The sequence below is a fragment of the Coregonus clupeaformis genome, chromosome 33 (genome assembly GCF_020615455.1).
Source record: "Coregonus clupeaformis isolate EN_2021a chromosome 33, ASM2061545v1, whole genome shotgun sequence".
Taxonomy (NCBI): domain Eukaryota; kingdom Metazoa; phylum Chordata; class Actinopteri; order Salmoniformes; family Salmonidae; genus Coregonus; species Coregonus clupeaformis.
The window spans coordinates 6,127,894-6,148,885 of NC_059224.1; the positions used below are offsets into that span (position 1 = coordinate 6,127,894).

General features: G+C 43.2%; 1 protein-coding gene across 1 annotated transcript in view; it reads right to left on the reverse strand.

The window, feature by feature from the left end:
- Window positions 1–14,704: 14,704 nt before the first annotated feature.
- Window positions 14,705–20,992, reverse strand: part of LOC121549218 (uncharacterized protein C14orf132-like) — a 34,981-nt gene continuing 28,693 nt past the window's right edge. Inside the window, exon 2 of the mRNA XM_041861070.1 lies at window positions 14,705–15,514. Coding sequence (XP_041717004.1) covers window positions 15,293–15,514 — 222 coding nt within the window. The 3' untranslated portion in view covers window positions 14,705–15,292. The remainder of the gene's footprint in view (window positions 15,515–20,992) is intronic.

Here is a 20,992-nt window from a genome sequence, read left to right on the forward strand (position 1 = left end):
AAATACTGAATTTGTATTATTCATATGATGGTACAATAGTACTGCTCACTTCAGCTATTTAAGTGTCTTAACATATTTTTTTTTGGGTAATCAGTTTTCTCAAAATGTTTGAGTAACCAGAACTTATCCGGTTTTACAGTGTAGTTTTGATTTGGTTGAGTTGTCAACTAACGAGAATTCAATGTGAAATCAACCAAAAATCTCACCCTATCATTAGATTTATATTTAGTTTAAAAGTTGGGTAACAAAAGAAGAAAGAAATTCCCTCATGTTGATGACTTTTTGCAAATCCAATCAGTTTTCCACGTTGATTCAACTTCATCACATTGACTTTTTGAGTTGAAATGACATGGAAACAATGTTGATTCAACCAGTCTTGTCCCAGTGGAATGTGACTGTACTACCAGTGGGATGTTTCTCTGAATCCCCCAGTCAACCAATAACTGGGGCTCAATGAGCCTCTACTGACTCAGCCAGGCCTCTCCTCCTTTCTCCCCTCTTCCTCCTCCTTTCTCTTCTCCTCCTCCTTCAACTCCTCCACCTTCTCCTCCTTTCTCTCCTCCTCCTCCTCCAGAGGGAAGGGTAACATGCAGGTATGTTGACCACACAGGAATGCCAGTAAATCACCCAGAATATAGTTGGTTAGACAGAATGATGCAGAACAGTTCTCATTGGATAGATCTGATGGATTGTGACAGTTTGATCAAGTCTGGTCAACGATCAAGATGGCGTAGCAGTGCGGTCGTGTTTTCTATAGTGTCCTTGTGTAAATAGCCATTTTTTTCTATTTTGTATATATTTCTCAATTGTACTTTTCATTCTTTAACTAAATATACTTTTCTGCAACCCGCCTCACCCAACGTGGAAAGGACTTTATTATTTATTTATAACTTTTATCAAGAACCTTAAGATGAAACTAGTCTAGCTACAACCGAATGGCTGTGGTAGCCAGCTAGCTAGCTACTTGCTATTAGCCACCGTTAGCGTCTTCACCATTGTCCGTGGCCTGCACTACCCACCAGCCAGCACTAGCTCTAGCCTGGACAATTTGTCGGCCAGTCTGCACAGCGTGCTATCGACCCAGAGGATATCGGATTTTCTGCCGGAATCACTGGACCCTAGCGCAGGATCATCGCAACTAGCTAGCTGCAACCGAAAGGCTGTTGTCGTTGGCTAATTACTATTGCCCCTTAGCAAGCACCAGTTAGCCTTGAGCTAGCCTCGAGCCAGGCCCATCTCCCGGCTATCTACCTCTCTGTCAACCGGACGGAACCTCCTAGTGTTGACACGGAGCCCTGCCGATCCAACACGACTGGTCTGCCGACGAAATCGTCTGATGTGGTTTCAACAGGCTTCCCGTTACGACGTCGACCACGAAGATCCATCTGCTAGCCCCGGCCCGCTAGCACACACAAGCCGTTGCCTCTTGCTCGCCAGTGCTGTAGCAGCCCCCGAACTACCTCCAAACTCTCCTATTGCTGTTCACTGGACCTTATGATAACTCAGCTATACAGCTGATGCCTACTGGACTGTTTTTATATGGTACAGCTCTCTCAAATAACACCTGTGATTGCTTTATGCCTCTCTCCCATGTCAATATGCCTTGCTTATTGCTGTTTAGGTTATTTCTTATTGTACTATTTCACTGTAGAGCCCCCAGCCCAGCTCAACCTGCCTTAGATAGCTTCTTTGTCCCACCCCCCACACACGCGGAGACCGACTCAATCGGTGCCTCCAGTGATGCTATCTCTTTCATCGTTACCCAACGCATAGGTTTACCTCCACTGTACTCATATCCTTCCATATCCTTGTCATATCTATTCTACAACGCCCGGAAATCTGCCCATTTTTTTTCTCTGTACCCAACGCACTAGAAGACCAGTTCTTAAAGCCTTTAGCCGTATCCTTATTCTACTCCTCCTCTGTTCCTGTGGTGATGTAAAGGTTAACCCAGGCCCTGTAGCCCACAGTATCACTCCTACTCCCCAGGCGTTATCATTTGTTGACTTCTGTAACCGTAAAAGCCTTGGTTTCTTGCACGTTAACATCAGAAGCTTCCTCCCTAAGTTTGAGTTATTCACTGCGTTAGCACACTCCGCCGACCCTGATGTTCTAGCAGTGTCTGAATCCTGGCTTAGGAAGGCCACCAAAAATTCAGAAATGTCCATCCCCAACTACAACATTTTCAAAGGGGGTGGGGTTGCAATCTACTGTAGAGATAGCCTGCAGAGCTCTATCATACTATCCAGGTCTGTGCCCAAACAGTTTGAGCTTCTACTTCCAGAAATCCACCTTTCTAGAAATAAGTCTCTCACTGTTGTCGCTTGCTACTTATCCCCCTCAGCCCCGAGCTGTGCCCTGGACACCATATGTGAACTGATTGCCTTCCATCTATCCTCAGAGTTCCTACTGCTTGGTGACCTAAACTGGGATATGCTTAACACCCCGGCCAACCTACAATCTAAACTAGATGCCCTCAATCTCACACAAATTATCAACGAACCTACCAGGTACAACCCTAAATCTGTAAACATGGGCACCCTCATAGATATCATCCTGACAAATGTACCCTCTAAATACACCTCCGTAGTCTTCAACCAGGATCTCAGCGATCACTGCCTTATTGCCTGCGTCCGTAATGGGTCCGCGGTCAAACGACCACCCCTCATCACTGTCAAACGCTCCCTAAAACACTTTAGCGAGCAGGCCTTTCTAATTGACCTGGCCCGGGTATCCTGGATGGATATTGACCTCATTCCATCAGTAGAGGATGCCTGATTGTTCTTTTAAAAGTGCTTTCCTCTCAATCTTAAATAAGCATGCCCCATTCAAAAAATTCAGAACTAAGAACAGATATAGCCCCTGGTTCTCCTCAGACTTGACTGCCCTTGACCAGCACAAAAACATCCTGTGGCATACTGCATTAGCATCAAACAGCCCCCGAGATATGCAACTTTTCAGGGAAGTCAGGAACCAATATACACAATCAGTTAGGAAAGCAAAGGCTAGCTTTTTCAAACAGAAATGTGCATCCAGTAGCACTAACTCCAAAAAGTTTTTGGACACTGTAAAGTCCATGGAGAATAAGAACACCTCCTCCCCACTGCACTGAAGCTAGGAAACACTGTCACCACCGATGAATCTACAATAATCGAGAATTTCAACAAGCATTTTGCCACGGCTGGCCATGCTTTCCACCTGGCTACCACTACCCCGGCCACCAGCTCTGCACCCTCCGCTGCAACTTGCCCATGCCCACCCCGCTTCTCCTTCACGCAAATTCAGACAGCTGATGTTCTGAAAGAGCTGAAAAATCTGGAACCCTACAAATCAGCTGGGCTAGACAATCTGGACCTTTTCTTTCTAAAATTAGCCGCCGAAATTGTCGCAACCCCTATTACTAGCCTGTTCAACCTATCTTTCGTAATGTCTGAGATCCCCAAAGATTGGAAAGCTGCCTCGGTCATCCCCCTCTTCAAAGGGGGTGACACTCTAGATCCAAACTGTTACAGACCTATATCCATCCTGTCCTGCCTTTCAAAAGTATTTGAAAGCCAAGTTAACAAACAGATCACCGACCATTTCGAATCCCACCGTACCTTCTACGCTATGCAATCCGGTTTCCGAGCTGGTCATGGGTGCACCTCAGCCACGCTCAAGGTCCTAAACGATATTATAACCGCGATCGATAAAAGACAGTACTGCGCAGCCATCTTCATCGACCTGGCCAATGCTTTCGACTCTGTCAACCACCGCATTCTTATTGGCAGACTAAATAGCCTTGGTTTCTCAAATGACTGCCTCGCCTGGTTCACCAACTACTTCTCAGATAGAGTTCAATGTGTCAAATCGGAGGGCCTGTTGTCTGGACCTATGGCAGTCTCTATGGGGGTGCCACAGGGTACAATTCTCGGGCCGACTCTAGTCTCTGTGTATATCAATGATGATGACGCTCGGATCCATCTCTATGCGGACGACACCATTTTGTATACATCTGGCCCTTCATTGGACACTGTGTTAACAAACCTCCAAACGAGCTTCAACGCCATACAACACTCCTTCCGTAGCCTCCAACTGCTCTTAAACACTTGTAAAACTAAATGCATGCTCTTCAACCGAACACTGCTTGCACCCGCCCACCCGACTAGAATCACTACTCTCGTCGGGTCTGACCTAGAGTATGTGGACAACTACAAATACCTAGGTGTCTGGTTAGACTGTAAACTCTCCTTCCAGACTGACATTAAGCATCTCTAATCAAAAGTTAGATCTAGAATCGGCTTCCTATTTCGCAACAAAGCCTCCTTCACTCATGCTGCCAAACATGCCCTCGTAAAACGGACTATCCTACCGATCCTTAACTTCGGCGATGTCATTTACAAAATAGCCTCCAACACTCTACTCAGTAAATTGAATGTAGTCTATCACAGTGCCATCCGTTTTGTCACCAAAGCCCCATATACTACCCACCATTGTGACCTGTACGCTCTTGTTGGCTGGCCCTCAGTACATATTCGTCGCCAAACCCACTGGCTCCAGGTCATCTATAAATCACTGCTAGGCAAATCCCTGTCTTATCTTAGCTCACTGGTCACCATAGCAACACCCACCCGTAGTCTGCGCTCCAGCAGGTATATCTCACTGGTCATCCCCAAAGCCAACACCTCCTTTGGCCGCCATTCCTTCCAGTTCTCTGCTGCCAATGACTGGAAAGAACTGCAAAAATCTCTGAAGCTGGAGACTCTTCTCTCCCTCACTAACTTTAAGCGTCAGTTGTCAGAGCAGCTTACCGATCACTGCACCTGTACACAGCCCATCTGTAATTAGCCCACCCAACTACCTCATCCCCATATTGTTATATATTTTGCTAATTTGCACCCCAGTATCTCTATTTAAACATCTATCATTCCAGTGTTAATACGAAATTGTAACTATGAAGTATTTACATTTGCATTATGGCCTATTTATTGCCTTACCTCCATAACTTACTACATTCGCACAAACTGTATATATATTTTTTCTGTTGTATTTTTGACTTTATGTTTTGTTTACCCCATATGTAACTCTGTGTTGTTTTAATCGCACTGCTTTGCTTTATCTTGGCCAGGTCGCAGTTGGCATTATGGCCTATTTATTGCCTTACCTCCATAACTTACTACATTCGCACAAACTGTATATATATATTTTTTCTGTTGTATTTTTGACTTTATGTTTTGTTTACCCCATATGTAACTCTGTGTTGTTTTAATCGCACTGCTTTGCTTTATCTTGGCCAGGTCGCAGTTGGCATTATGGCCTATTTATTGCCTTACCTCCATAACTTACTACATTCGCACAAACTGTATATATATATTTTTTCTGTTGTATTTTTGACTTTATGTTTTGTTTACCCCATATGTAACTCTGTGTTGTTTTAATCGCACTGCTTTGCTTTATCTTGGCCAGGTCGCAGTTGGCTTCCCTGGTTAAATAAAGGTAAAATAAAATAAAAAACAGTGTGGAAAGATTAGTCATTGTTTCCTTCAGTTGTTGGTGTTGAATACTGTTACTGGCTCTTTGTTAAGCATTTTGAGGAACAGCCGGTTCCAAAAGCCTGCCAGTGTACACTGCTATCATCAGTGGCTGGCAGAGAATGGGCTCTTAATTGGCCTTTCACTTGCTGTTATTTTTTTCCTGTGACAGATATTATGACAGATTGTTTTGTTGACAGCCTGCGATTTCAACTATGAGCCAACTGCTAAAACAGAAGCAGAGCGAGCGGCAGCAGATTATTTTGCCATTTCAGTATTTAATTTCCTACCTCATCCTCCTCCTGTGTCTGGGGCTGATGCGTCACAGCCCTCAGGCGGTTGTTTACAGAGACACATTCTCACTGACCATAAGAGTCCTTCCTCCTGTCAGGGCTAAGGCTGGGATGTCTCAGAGAAGACACTGCACGTCCTTTTACTCTGGCCCACACAGAACACAGACAACCACTAAAAGCATCAAAACACACTCACTGACACTTAATCTCTCCATTAACCTAAATAATTGTATAACCCCCCCTGTTATCTTGAACGGCTTTATTCTTAGTGCTCTGTTGGCGTCTGTGTTAATTTCCAGTAACAGTAGGTGGTTTAGTTCTATTGGTGTGGCATCGTAGAAGCTACACAGTCTGTGTGTTGCTCAGTGACCTGGAGGTTGGGGGGGGATGAAAGCATATATTATTGAGTGCTGAGTTGGCTACACAGGAGGCAGACACTCTCATTCAATATCAAAGAGCATCTAGTCCACAAGTCGTCTAGCCCCGGAGCTGTTTGTGCTCTATAGTTGGCTATACATAGGAGTTTAATATACAGCTCAAACAGATGTCCATGGTGAAAGGAATATTCCTGGGCAAGTCTGTGAAAGGTTCCAGCACCCTGGGGGTCCAGAAGATCAAGTCAAGGGGAAGACAAGACGGTAATAGATTTCCTGTCCAAAGTCACCATGGGAACGGGGCTACAGGAACTAGAATCACACGGATGACTTCCCCTTTTCTGTTTCAGAGAAATATACTCACTAACGTCAGGTTGGGTGAGCATCAAACAAATCTCTCGTGGACAGATTCTCGTGGACAGATGAAACGGCGAGAATCTGTCAAGGCTCATGTAGAATTACAGTATGTGATTGTGAGCAGCAGCAGTTCCTGGTTTTTCATAGCTGATTATTTGGAGATTTTGTGAGGCAAGAGACTTCAGTTCCTTCCTTTACAAAGGTAATCACAATTGTTAATGGCATTCCCCCAAGAAGTAAAACAGGAAATGACCAACTTTTGCAAGATAATTGTACTTCTGTTTAATTGAGATTAGCATCAAACAGACAAGGCCTATGGTGACGAGTGCTTCAGAAGAGGGTAACCACAACAGTCCGGAGCCTGGAGCCTGGAGCAGTCAAGTGCTATGTTGTGTCACTTGGCTTGGAGTTTGCTAACAAAGGTGGAAATACAAGACACTTCATAAGCACTCAGATGCGTAATGCCCATACGGAGCACAGGGGTACGTCCCCTCTTAGATTTGTCCTGTTTAAATTATTATTATTTATATATTTTTTTAATACTACTAGCCACCTAGCAATTTTATGAAATCTCCCACCCTCATAACTATGTACCAAAAGCCATTTCAGGCTATCAATCAAGTTGTTATAGCTAGCTTGTCTAACTATCTTAGCTGGCATTCCTGCTGGCAAGGTTGGTACACTTTAGAAAAGCAAGCAATAACTAAATATACTGAATAAGACTCACATTCATTTCAATCTTTTACCAAGATTTTAGCAGATGTGCAGAGAAGCATATCTAGTTTCTTTAAAAAAAAGAACCACCAGTCAGGAGGATAAAGACAGCTCAAGAGGAATGTTTAGATATGCAAAAAAACGGTAATATTTTTGACATAGAATTAAGCATAATTACTATGGCTCTAGGTTTTAGGTGTTTGAAAAATGCTAAACTCCGGACCCCCCCAGCCATCCTCACTTACTTTGTGCCCCCTCAGATTTTTGGGGTGCATGACGCCCCTGTATGCACTGTATGAGCAGACTACGGTATTTGGATGTGTTCAGTATATACAAGTTCCATTGATGTTATTGATGAATCCATTTCGATAAAAATGTGTGGGAGTGATATTCTTTCACGAGGCACTGCATTACATGGAGTGAAGAGAGGACATAACACATTAGGTTAATTCACGAAAGCTGTCAGGTCTTTCTACAGCTTAAGATAATCTTTTAACATTTTCGTTCCACAAATGTGTACCCTTTTCCCAATTAAGTCTAGGAGAATAAAGACTGATATCCTCAGAGCACAATTCATACAACTTTTATTTTGAAAATGAAATCATTACATTTTTTGTCTTATTCTGAATGACAAAACACTGCCACCTTCTGGCTAGCATATCCGAGAAACTGGACCAAAGACCGTAAAGTCCAGAAGTGATAAATAGTTTTGCTGGCATCCGATCCATATTAGCTGATTTATCTCAGACAAACCTGTTCACACCTGAACGAGACCATTCAGTCTGATGGGGTTGTCTCTCATTCTCATCCATATCAGGCTCACAGCAACAGCCAAATTACAGCAAGACCAACCCCATCTCCTCCTAGACATCTAAGGGTTATTCATAAAATGTGTTTACCTGATGCTGATGTCAAACTGATTGAGACCAGTGGAAACTATTTGTCAGAGAGCCATCATGGAGGACACAGACGAGTCTAATGAGCAGAGAGGCCTGGGCCATCAATCTCCTCCGCAGGTTTAACAGGGGATTCATCAGAGGAAGAGCCAAAGCCAAGCAGCTGCTGTGGAGAACCTCTCCCTCACCTGAATGATGATGTTCTAAACGAGAAGGCTTTGTTTCTCATTTGTAAAATACTATTGCCACAGTTATAGACAAGTGCTAATTTAGCTCTGCTAAATGACGAAAATGTAATGAGACAACAAACGTGTCTAATATAATTTCCACTCTTTTTCTTTATGGGGATAATCGTTCCCCTTCTTTTTGAATTCATCCCAGCACTTGAGCTGCTTCAAAGCATGCTGTTTTCATTGGAACCTTCAACTTACCTCTTGAACATTGTTTTGAAATCTATTTATTTAAAATATTAGGCTATGGAAAAATCCATCAAGGTGAATCGAATGATGTTATGTATGGATGTGATATTGGTAACACTATGGAAATCATATTGCTCATTTCAGATTACTCAGAGAAAGCATTGCTATTAAATAATAAACTTGCCATTGCATGAATGAGCAAAGGTGAAAGTTCAGGCATGACACTTTCATGTCAATGAGCAATATGCAATGCTTTGGTGTTGTAGTGTTGGGTTCATTTGATAGCTACCTGCTGTTGACTTCCAGTTCAATGGCCAATCCACTCTCAAGCCTTGCTTAATCTTAATTAGAAGGGGAAACAACCGCATCTATCATGCTTATAAGGACATTTGCCTGACATCCATCAAGCAGGTTTACCTCCAAGTCAAATTTGCACTGTACGACAAAAAGAGCAGGGCTTATTTGTTCAAAACAAAGTCATTTGGGGTTTTACAATTGGATTTGTTGCCCTGGCAGAATGCAATGTTGATGTACAGTCATCATTTTATAGGCTAGGGGTGAGTTGAATTCCCACCATAGTAAGCAGTGGCAAATCAAAAATCCCATTCAGTGTAACATTACTGACATAGGATGGCCTTAAAGAAATTGACCATGAAAATATTGTGACGTCTAGATTGCTTTCTACTGTACATACAGGAATATTTATTTTTTTGTAAGTGGAGGTGTTGCCCAGTAAATGGCTTAATGGCATTTGAATGCACTCTCATTGATCCAATAAAGGGAGGTAAGCGGATTCTGGCATGTTGCCTTGAGTGTGAACATGACCACTGGGGCATTTCTAGGGTTGTGCTCACCTCACACACAGAAATGTTATGACTAAAATGACAATACAACAGAATGGAAATGCTCTGGGAAATGACTCACTGGCTAAATCCAGGCATGGATTTGATGTCCACACAAACAGATCAATTCAATCCATATTAGCAAAGCTTAAACGTTCTAGCTACCTTGATACCTGCATGGCAGCAGAAATATAGTGTCACTATTGCAAGCATCAAAGAAGAAATCAAAATCTTCACGCTGCTGTGCTTTTATTGAGTGCACTTTGTGCACCCTGGTGTCAGCAGTGGGGTCAGGAGAGGAGACGGTTGGCTGGTCACGGCTTGCTTTGCGGCCCCAGTGAAGAGTGGTGTGTGCAGTGGGTCGGTGTTGGACGTGAGGGCTGTGCTAAGCGTGGCACAGCAGGGCACTGTGTGATGTGAATGCTCAGGCGGCAGCAGCCGTCCCAGAGGAGTGGAGTGGAGCAGAGTGTTTATCCATGCAGAATGCACACAGGGAAAATGTGTGGTAACACACAGCTGTCTCTGTCTCTCCCACTCTCACAGACTTGGGAAAAGAGCTGTACCTTATCCCACTGAAATTATAAGTTATTAGGTAGTACCTTTTCATTCCGATTGAATTTGCTTTGTTTAGCAATTAATCCGACCTGGGCTCATTTAGAGATTTTGTGACATATTGGGTTTCTGGCTCTGTGTGTCATGATTGGCTATTAATGTGAAAGTGGAGTGAGGTGCCACATTTTCTGCATCATTATCACTATATGATTATCTGGCTTCTTGGCTTGAATGCAGCATTTTAAAATCAATGTCACCAAATTACTCTGAGCATTTCCCTATAGCTGAGTTGCAATTTCTGTAGGCCACCGGCATTCTGTATGCCACCGGCATTCTGTAGGCCACCTGCATTCTGTAGGCCACCGGCATTCTGTAGGCCACCGGCATTCTGTAGGCCACCTGCATTCTGTAGGCCACCTGCATTCTGTAGGCCACCGGCATTCTGTAGGCCACCTGCATTCTGTAGGCCACCTGCATTCTGTAGGCCACCGGCATTCTGTAGGCCACCTGCATTCTGTAGGCCACCGGCATTCTGTAGGCCACCTGCATTCTGTAGGCCACCGGCATTCTGTAGGCCCCCTGCATTCTGTAGGCCACCGGCATTCTGTAGGCCACCTACATTCTGTAGGCCACCGGCATTCTGTAGGCCACCGGCATTCTGTAGGCCACCTGCATTCTGTAGGCCACCTGCATTCTGTAGGCCACCGGCATTCTGTAGGCCACCTGCATGCTGTAGGCCACCGGCATTCTGTAGGCCACCTGCATTCTGTAGGCCACTGGTCTATAATCGAAAGGTAATCTGAAACTACAGTTTCAAATACCAACCAATAGAGCTTCTTATGAAACATAATGCAACATTTCTGTCATCGATTGAGGTTGGGAAATTGCTTGGATATTGACACACTCATCAATCATCGCAAACTGGTAAATGCCATTCAGATAATTATCTCTGAACATAATAATTATTGGATGTGAGGATGATATTGAGAATGACAGAAGACCATGAGAACATGCTAAATGACCTGTGACATATATTAGAATTATTCTTAGACAACTTTAATAACATTAGATAATATCTATTTTCCTCAAGGATGATCCTGTGTTTCTGGGAATGATCACACCCAGCCACATTACATTTATTGAAGACATTTACCAAACTACATTTTAATATTACATACTTAATAACTGATACAAAAGAGCATAGTTACAGTGCAAGTGAAGAACAATATGGTTGAACACACCATCTATCTTTACAAACTGTATTTTCAGTAAGACCTTGAATACTTAGTTAATTAACTGGAACAACGTCATAATCAACTGCTCAGAGTATGCAGAGCTTACTCAAACATCCATGTATAAGTCTTCTGAGCTATTCTCTTGAAACAGTTTGCTGATTGGACGATTTAACATGGATAATATAGAATGGGGTTAATATCTGCTTTCAGATCTAATTCCTCTACGCCCAAATTAAACGATCAAAACATTTTATTAAAGTGAGCTCAATCACATAAAAAAAAAATCATAATTTTCTAGAAAACGAAAGAGATTTCTTGATTAACATATCATTAAGAACGTTTCAACAAGTCATCCATCTCTCTGTTTAATGATTGATTAATCAAGGTTAATAACGGACCAACTTATCACACCGAACCATATGGATAGAAGGGCTCACCCATTATAACCAAAAGGACATTGTATTCCCTATCCCGGGACTACATCATGCGGTGACCGTCCCCGCCATCACAGCCAAACCAATGTCTACATCCTAAATGGTGCCCTATTCCCTACATAGTGCACTACTTTTGACCAAGGCCCACAGCGCACTATTTGGGGAATACATGTAGGGTGCCATTTGGAAGGCAGCCATTGATTATTCACAAACTGTGACTGTATTAATGCTGTGTGTTTGACCTCCTGGGGTCTGCTCTACGGTGTGGCAGGGACGCATCAGTGATTTATCCTCCCAGCCTCGACGTTACACTTAAAGTGGAGCTCAGTGTCTGGCTGCTGCAATTTAGAGAGTGACTTTGGGGTTTGGAGGTGTGGATGCCCCCTGTCTGGTAAGTAACTTGCTCTGAATCCCACCGTTGACACCAATGTGCACAAAGGGCACACAGTAAAAGCAGAAGACAACTATTCTGGCTCTCCGGGGTAAACGCAATATGTAGAGCAGCGCTCTCCAATCCTGTTCCTGGAGGGCTACCGTCCTGTAGGTGTTCTCTCCAACCCTGTTCCTGGAGGGCTACCGTCCTGTAGGTGTTCTCTCCAATCCTGTTCCTGGAGGGCTACCGTCCTGTAGGTGTTCTCTCCAACCCTGTTCCTGGAGGGCTACCGTCCTGTAGGTGTTCTCTCCAATCCTGTTCCTGGAGGGCTACCGTCCTGTAGGTGTTCTCTCCAATCCTGTTCCTGGAGGGCTACCGTCCTGTAGGTGTTCTCTCCAATCCTGTTCCTGGAGGGCTACCGTCCTGTAGGTTTTCACTACAACCCTAATCTAGCACACATGATTCTAATAATTACCTGGTTGATGAGCTGAATCAGGTTAGTTACAACTGGGGTTGCAGCAAAAACCTACTGGAGGGTAGCTCTCCAGGAGTTGGGTTGGAGAGAACACCTACAGGAGGGTAGCTCTCCAGGAGTTGGGTTGGAGAGAACACCTACAGGAGGGTAGCTCTCCGGGAACAGGGTTGGAGAGAACACCTACTGGAGGGTAGCTCTCCGGGAACAGGGTTGGAGAGAACACCTACAGGAGGGTAGCGCTCCAGGAACAGGGTTGGAGAGAACACCTACAGGAGGGTAGCTCTCCAGGAACAGGGTTGGAGAGAACACCTACAGGAGGGTAGCTCTCCAGGGACAGGGTTGGAGAGAACACCTACAGGAGGGTAGCTCTCCAGGAACAGGGTTGGAGAGCCCTGCTTTACAGTATGAAATGCTTATGGTATCTAAGGGCAACCAGCAGGAGACAACTATTTTAGCTCTAAAGCTCATGTGTAGAATATCAATCAACTTATTGTATCTAAGTTGATTCTTAATGTTATAGAGTATCGGCTAATGTATGGTGTGAACGATGTCAACATGTAAAGAGCCTCTATGAGGAGTGTTCATAATCCATATGGATGTGGTGTGTTAGGGAGTTTAGAGAGAGATAAACAGGTGTGCTGCACTGGGAACGAAAGAAATGGTATACTTGAGAGGAACATAGAGACAGAGATTAATCGCTATGGCAACTGGGTCTTGTCGCTTCCAGGGCTTATTAAAACGATTTGGCGTTGGAAGGCAGTTTGGGTTACAATGTGTTTAGGGAGTATAAAGAGGAAGAAATATAATATTCGATCAAATTATACATTAAGACCGACATTGAAATGGTTACAGCAGTCACATCAAGATGTATTTACACGACTTGAATCCAACTGAGTTCTAAGTGTGATGGATGTTGTTTCCACATGTAAACATCTGTGAAAAGTGTATCGCTAAACAGAATGGACATAAAAATGACAAGCGATCAAGGTGAACATCCATTTCTATAAATGGTACTTCCCGCTCATATGGGTTAAAGGTCTGCTAGGGGTGTTTAAGAGAAATAGATTTAGGTTACCCATACCATCTTAGATATAAATATGTTGGGAAAATATTGTTTATTCAGCACTCAAAAGCAGAGTACTAGATTCACTTGATCCAAAACTGATACTGTCAGGTGAACTATACTGTCATGCGGACAGTAAATCTAAGATCTTTAGGCATTCTGTTTTTAGTATGTTTGTCATAAACATCAACTCCATGTTTTGGGCAGATACAGTGCTATGAAAAAGTATTTGCCCCCTTTCTAATTTTCTCTACTTTTGCATATTTGTGATACTGAATGTTATCAGATCTTCAACCAAAACCTAATATTAGATTAAGGGAAAATAAGTGAACAAATAACACAACAATTACATATTTATTTCATAAACAAAGTTATGCAACACCCAATTCCCCTGTGTGAAAAAGTAATTGCCCCCTTACACTCAATAACTGGTTGTGCCACCTTTAGCTGCAATGACTAGGCCATTCCAAAACGTCCAATTTGTTGCTTTTTAGCAATTTTCATGTAGACTTGATTGTGTGTTTTGGATCATTGTCTTGCTGCATGACCCAGCTGCGCTTCAGCTTCAGCTCACAGACGGATGGTCTGACATTCTCCTGTAGAATTCTTTGATACAGAGCAGAATTCATGGTTCCTCCTATTAAGGCAAGTCGTTCAGGTCCTGAGGCAGCAAAGCATCCCCAAACCATCACACCACCACCACCATGCTTGACCTTTGGTATGATGTTCTTACACACAATCAAGTCTACATGAAAATGGTTAAAAAGCAACAAATTTGAAGTTTTTGAATGGCCTAGTCAAAGTCCAGACCTAATCCAAATTGAGATGTTGTGGCAGGACTTGAAACGAGCAGTTCATGCTTGAAAACCCACACGTCACTGAGTTAAAGCAGTTCTGCATGGAAGAGTGGGCCAAAATTCCTCCACAGCGACGTGAGAGACTGATCAACAACTACAGGAAGCATTTGTTTGGAGTCATTGCAGCTAAAGGTGGCACAACCAGTTATTGTGTAAGGGGGCAATTACTTTTTCACACAGGGGAATTGAGTGTTGCATAACTTTGTTTATGAAATAAATATGTAATTGTTGTGTTATTTGTTCACTTATTTTCCCTTAATCTAATATTAGGTTTTGGTTGAAGATCTGATAACATTCAGTATCACAAATATGCAAAAGTAGAGAAAATTAGAAAGGGGGCAAATACTTTTTCATAGCACTGTAGATGTAGAATACAGTAACGACTGTGGAGTCATGATGTTAATGACATGTTAAAAAACGTATCAGTGTTACTTTCCATAAAATGATCTCGAAACGCTCCAAATGGCACGTTACTCAGGTTTTGATTATCGGAATATTTAACGTCACATGATTTCAGTTTGACCAATGACCTCGGAGGGTATTCAGAGCAGACATCACTGTTCACTATTACTAGACCCTGTTGACTTATTAAAGATTCATCAGAAATGTTAACATCTTAATGTATAGTCAACAGCACATGTACACAATATTCCATGTTTTGACCTTTGGCTGCAGTAACATGACCAACATATTACACATATTAAATTCTGTATTTGTAAACAGTCCCTTGTCTTTCAAATGCTTGGACAAGATACCAATGCAATAATCATTCACTCCCTCTGTATCAGTGTAGCCTTTGAGAGTGGCCATTGGCTGCTGTAATGTTCTGAGCTTATGTCCAAATGTCTTGTCCAGCAGCTTCCTCCTGCTAGCAACACTCCATCATGGCTTCCACCACTCAGAAAGTGAAGGCGTACACCACTCCCACGACCACAATGTTCCCGATGGTGGCGGTGATGGCAATCCAAAGCCAGATGGCGTCGCGGGACATGGGCTCCCGCTCTGGCTGGTCATGGGCTGCCATAGAGGCGGCGTGGACGCTGGCCGAGGAGTTGAAGAGGGAGTGGTCCGTGCTGTCGTCATCATTGGGCGAGTCCATGAAGGCCCCCGCCATGACAGACTGAAAGAGAAAAGGAAGTTCATTCAACTCAGAGGGAAAAATATCGGAATTTTGCACAGTGCTATAGACTTAGACCTACACTAATTTCATGTATAACTGGAAACACTCCTTCCCTGTTAATATAGTCCAGGGGCCTACTCATCTTCTCTCTTTGGATATTCATTAATTTATTTCCTTACCAACGTTATCTTGGACTTGAGAGAGTAAATAGTCTGAAAACCTTTCTGCAATGGCTCTGATTCATTGCGAATTCGGAACCCTTTTCTGGAAGGTGAAGCTATTTCAAATAGGCCATTGGAGCATCCAGTATATTAAGATTATTTGAAATCCATTAAAACCTTTTCATTGAACGCTGTCTACAATAAGCTACTGGAATGTCAATGTTATGCTTTCTCCAGTGATAGTATGGAAGCTATTGATTCCTACACCTACACATTCAGAACATACCCACATACACACAGTATCTCCCGAGTGGTGCAGCGGTCTAAGGCACTGCATCTCAGTGCTTGAGGCGTCACTACAGACCCTGGTTCGATTCCAGGCTGTATCACAACCGGCCGTGATTGGGAGTCCCATAGGGCGGCGCACAATTGGCCCAGCGTCGTCCGGGTTTGGCTGGTGTAGGCCGTCATTGTAAATAAGAATTTGTTCTTAACTGACTTGCCTAGTTAAATAAAGGTTAAATAAAAACATCTCAATACCGTACAGTAGGGAGGCGGATGGCATGACAGAATTCACTATTCTCCGAAGGTAATACACAGGATATATGAGCTGTACTCTGGTAGCCAAAATACAATAGAGGGATAAGAAAAGTGTTCTCCTTCACAGTGTGTAGCCTGTACAACACCCATACCATCACAGTGTGTAGCCTGTACAACACCCATACCATCACAGTGTGTAGCCTGTACAACACCCATACCATCACAGTGTGTAGCCTGTACAACACCCATACCATCACAGTGTGTAGCCTGTATAACACCCATACCATCACAGTGTGTAGCCTGTACAACACCCATACCATCACAGTGTGTAGCCTGTACAACACCCATACCATCACAGTGTGTAGCCTGTACAACACCCATACCTTCACAGTGTGTAGCCTGTACAACACCCATACCATCACAGTGTGTAGCCTGTACAACACCCATACCATCACAGTGTGTAGCCTGTACAACACCCATACCATCACAGTGTGTAGCCTGTACAACACCCATACCGTCACAGTGTGTAGCCTGTACAACACCCATACCATCAAATGACAGATCTGTCACTGAGGTCCCCTCTCATTGGAAGACAGATGTGGTCCCATGTGGCTCAGTTGGTAGAGCATGGCACCAGGGTTGTGGGTTTGATTCCCACGGTGGAGCAGTATGAAAATGGATGCTGTCGCTCTGGATGAGAGCGTCTGGTAAATGACGTGATGAAGCTGCTACCTCTTTCTGTGAACCCCTTCTGTGGAGAGTAGTCCATCACATTTAAAGGTGATTTTCAATAGAGGGAAAGAGATATTTTGTGAACAATGTCTGAAAGAAAATGCTAAAGGAGAATGAGGGCATGGAGAACGAGGGCATGGAGAACGAGGGCATGGAGAACGAGGGCATGGAGAACGAGGGCAAGGAGAACGAGGGCAAGGAGAACGAGGGCATGGAGAACGAGGGCATGGAGAACAAGGGCATGGAGAACGAGGGCATGGAGAACCAGATTCTTTATGAGTGTCTTGATTCCTGTGAGTTTGTGTATTGTGCAGTAGGGGTACATTAAAGGTACAGACACTGTCACATAGAGGCCAGAGTAACAGACTGAAGTCCCTAGAGACCTGGGTCCGTATCCACAAAGTGTCTCAGGTTAGGAGTGCTGATCTAGGATCAGGGCCCGGTTGCATAAAACATCTTAAGTCAATTTTCCCCTTATCTTTTCTCTTAAAGTTTCCTTAACTTTACGTCAGTTGCACAAAACATTTTAAGGTGACTTTCCCCCTTAAATTAAGTGAACAAGTTAAAGGTGCCCATGAGGTCCCTTAAGTGCTTCATACAGTATATATGCCAATGTAAACAGCATTTGTGGAGGTGAATGTTGCTTTCCTCTGACCTGGTTTCAGAAGGAAAACATCCACCAGCTAGCTAGGTACTTAGCTAAACCATGGAAGGTTCACTATCCATGGCTACAAAGCTAGCTGGCTAGCTAGCTACCTACTCTGTAAGTTAGCTTGACGTGCTAGAAAGTTATACAAACAAGTTGAGAAACTAAAATAAACGTGTTTTATTATCTTCTGAATCAATTTGTTTCTCCTGTCTTGAATGTAAAAGTTGTATTTTACGATCTCCCAAAATAAATGTGATCTCTTTGACAAGACATTCAGTCAGTGAATCAGGTCGTCTCCATGATAACCAGAGACTCCACCTGTCCAAATAATCATATCAATTATGATCAGAAAGGCCAAACTTATCCTAGCGCTATTTTGAGTTGCTTTGTGGATAAGTGCCCTGATCAAGGAAAGGGCTGTGATGAGTGTTCCATAGATGTGTCTGTTTTTCAGGTTTCCACCTGACTGCTCCAGCTATTCACACCTCACTGAGAATCAATAGAGAGGAATTAAAGAGACAGCTCACCCACATGTCAAATGTATTTAATCTCATACCAAGTGGGAAAGCTATGGCGTATTACATCTTAAGGTAATGTAATGTCATGGTTGTAAACTGGTTTTCTGGTTGAGAAGGTGTCATATAATCAGACTACCCGGAAGAAGGCACTGCGTTGCCGAAACGTTGGTTATTGTTGGCTGCATATATAGAGTGTGCAACACCGGTGCGTTGGATGCATTGGATGAGTCTCAATCCACCGCATCCGCCGATGTCGCACTTCTGCATCTGCGGTGACAGGTGGCAGAGATAGGGAGGTGTTTGTCAGACCATGAGACATCCCGGAAATCGGTCTTCTCATGAAAACGTTTGTAGCGTCCGAACGGTTCGGCCTACAAACCATGGAAAGGGGAGACTCATGAACACGATGGTGTTCTCTGTTTTGCTCTACGACCCCCACAAGTGACATGGGACACGGTACCGGTTTAAAACAATTAATGGAAGTAATGGTATGGTAAGGTTTTGTGCCTACCCAAAAATGCGGTTGTCTTTTTTGCCATTTATGAATGTGTTATTCAATGCGTTTCTCTGGGCTATAGTAGTAAAGGCCAGATTCAAACCATTTGAAACAGGACTGGGGAATGTGAACAAAGGATCAAAGTAAATGGTTTCTCAAACATTCAATTTTTTAAAGCTTTTTAAAGCTGTACCCTGTTTACGACTGCTTGATTGCTATTCAATGCTGTCAATAATTTCCATACAATAAATACCTTACAAGGTTAACTAAGAAAAACTGCAAGGACATAAAAGTGTTGTTTTTATCACTGTTCCTTATTTAATCTGCTTAACATCACTGTCATACACACACTTAGCCACACAACAAACCTGACTGCCCCAGACACCTACCCTCAAAGTCTGTGTTCCTTTGAAGACAAACCATTCTATCCGAATGAGAGATGGAGCCCACGCATGCTTATTCGTTAACATTGGATTACACAAGTTTGGCTCCAACTAACCACTAAAGCGCTATGTTCATGGTAATAGAGGTGTCTGTCACTGCCATAATGGCTTTTTGAAATGGCTTTCTGGCTAGAACAAATGGTCTTGTATATTGGCTTCCCAGTGTATACCGTGCTAACTCACAACTGAGCCAATAATTAAGACACATCAACAAGATGCTAGGTCTGGAGCCTTGGTACTGCCCTGGCTAGACGACCTAGATTTATGAACTCAGTTCAGTTGATTTTCGGCGCTCGCTCTTTATCACTGTCACAATCCCTTTCTATGTAAATCTCCAAGTGTACAGTTGGTATTTTTATTCATTGTGCTTTCTCCGCCTCACAATGTCTTGTCTTGCTCTGATGCTCGTTTATATTTTGTTAGGATACCCGCTGATCCTTTACATAATAAAAGTGAAAAGAAGTGTAAGACGCATCATTCACAATATCTCGTGTTAAATATTACCACTTGTTGTAGTATATAGTAAATTACGCTAGCACATCCATAGAACCATTTTTTATCAGGAGAGAAAACAAAGCATTTCAACAGAGCTCCATTAGGAATGAACATCCACCTCTGGTCTCTTGGCCCTCCCACCCCTACGGGAGGTCAGCTCCCGCTCAGCGCAGTCAAAGTTCTTCTCTGTCCTTATACACCAATGGTGGAACCAGCTTCCCCCTGATGCTAGGACAGCAGAGTCCCTGCCCATCTTCCGAAAACATCTGAAATCCTACCTCTTCAAAGAGTCTTGTTCCTCCTTCCACCTGTCTTTTCCTACCGGCACTGACTTTGCTGATACCTTCTTTATTCAGGAAAAATGTACTTACGACTGTGATATGTGGTTGTCTCACCTAGCTATCTTAAGATGAATACACTAACTGTAAGTCGCTCTGGATAAGTTAGTCTGCTAAATGACTAAACTGTAAAATGTAACATCAACAGAAAACAAACCACATCCTGGTATGAGTGTCAGGATAGTTCCTGTATATAAGTGGCTGTCTGTCTCCAACCCTACAACCTGGACTGGAGCATATTTGTTAGAGAGCACGTAAGGATTCTTCTTTACAATGCTGCTGTCAGAAGCAGTTAACGTTTCTTTACGTTTCTACGGGCAGCTCCTCAAATAAGCCTTCAGTCTGTTGTCAGTCATGGCACTTTAAGTGCTCTCTGTTCACTAGGGCTTCTTTACAATACACTACTCTGATGACAAAAACTAGGTCCAGGAGAGATACTTGTGTAAAGAGACAGATCTAGATTCAAATCTCTCTTTAAGATATGTCTCCCACACTACCTCCAAAGGTAGACATCTACACCAAATACCCCCCTCTGAGTGGCTCTCCCACACCACATGTCCCTTCAAGAATTACCTTAATTACCTTAATACCAGAAAACAGCATTTTTGCTCTGTTAACCAAATTGAAAATGAAAGGCTTTTAAAATATCCACACATTTGTGAATCATTGCATTAATCAAGTGTGCAACACTGTGTGCAATATGGCTTAGATGAGAAGCTCCTGTATAGTTTGAATTGCTATCCTTATTTTGTTTGTCTATATACTATGGTATTTACGGTATGCTAATAGCTGCACCCATACATGAAGCAGGAATGTAGCTTTGGCCACACAACAGCCAAGGCTAGTGTAAACAGAAAAGTTGCAAATCTGATGTTGAAGAGTGATAGATCTCACTAGACTTATTTTACTAAATGTAAATGGCCTCTTCCGTCCTATTCACCGGTTGCACCTCCATTACTCGGTGCTCAAAAGTTGTGATAAGTCCAGTCAATCTGGACGGAGGCTAACAACGTTTTTGTCTAAATTACACTATAGTGTCCTGGTGTCACGCCCTGGCTCTGGGGACGCTGGTATATTGAGCCAGGGTGTGAGTGTTCTTTATGTTT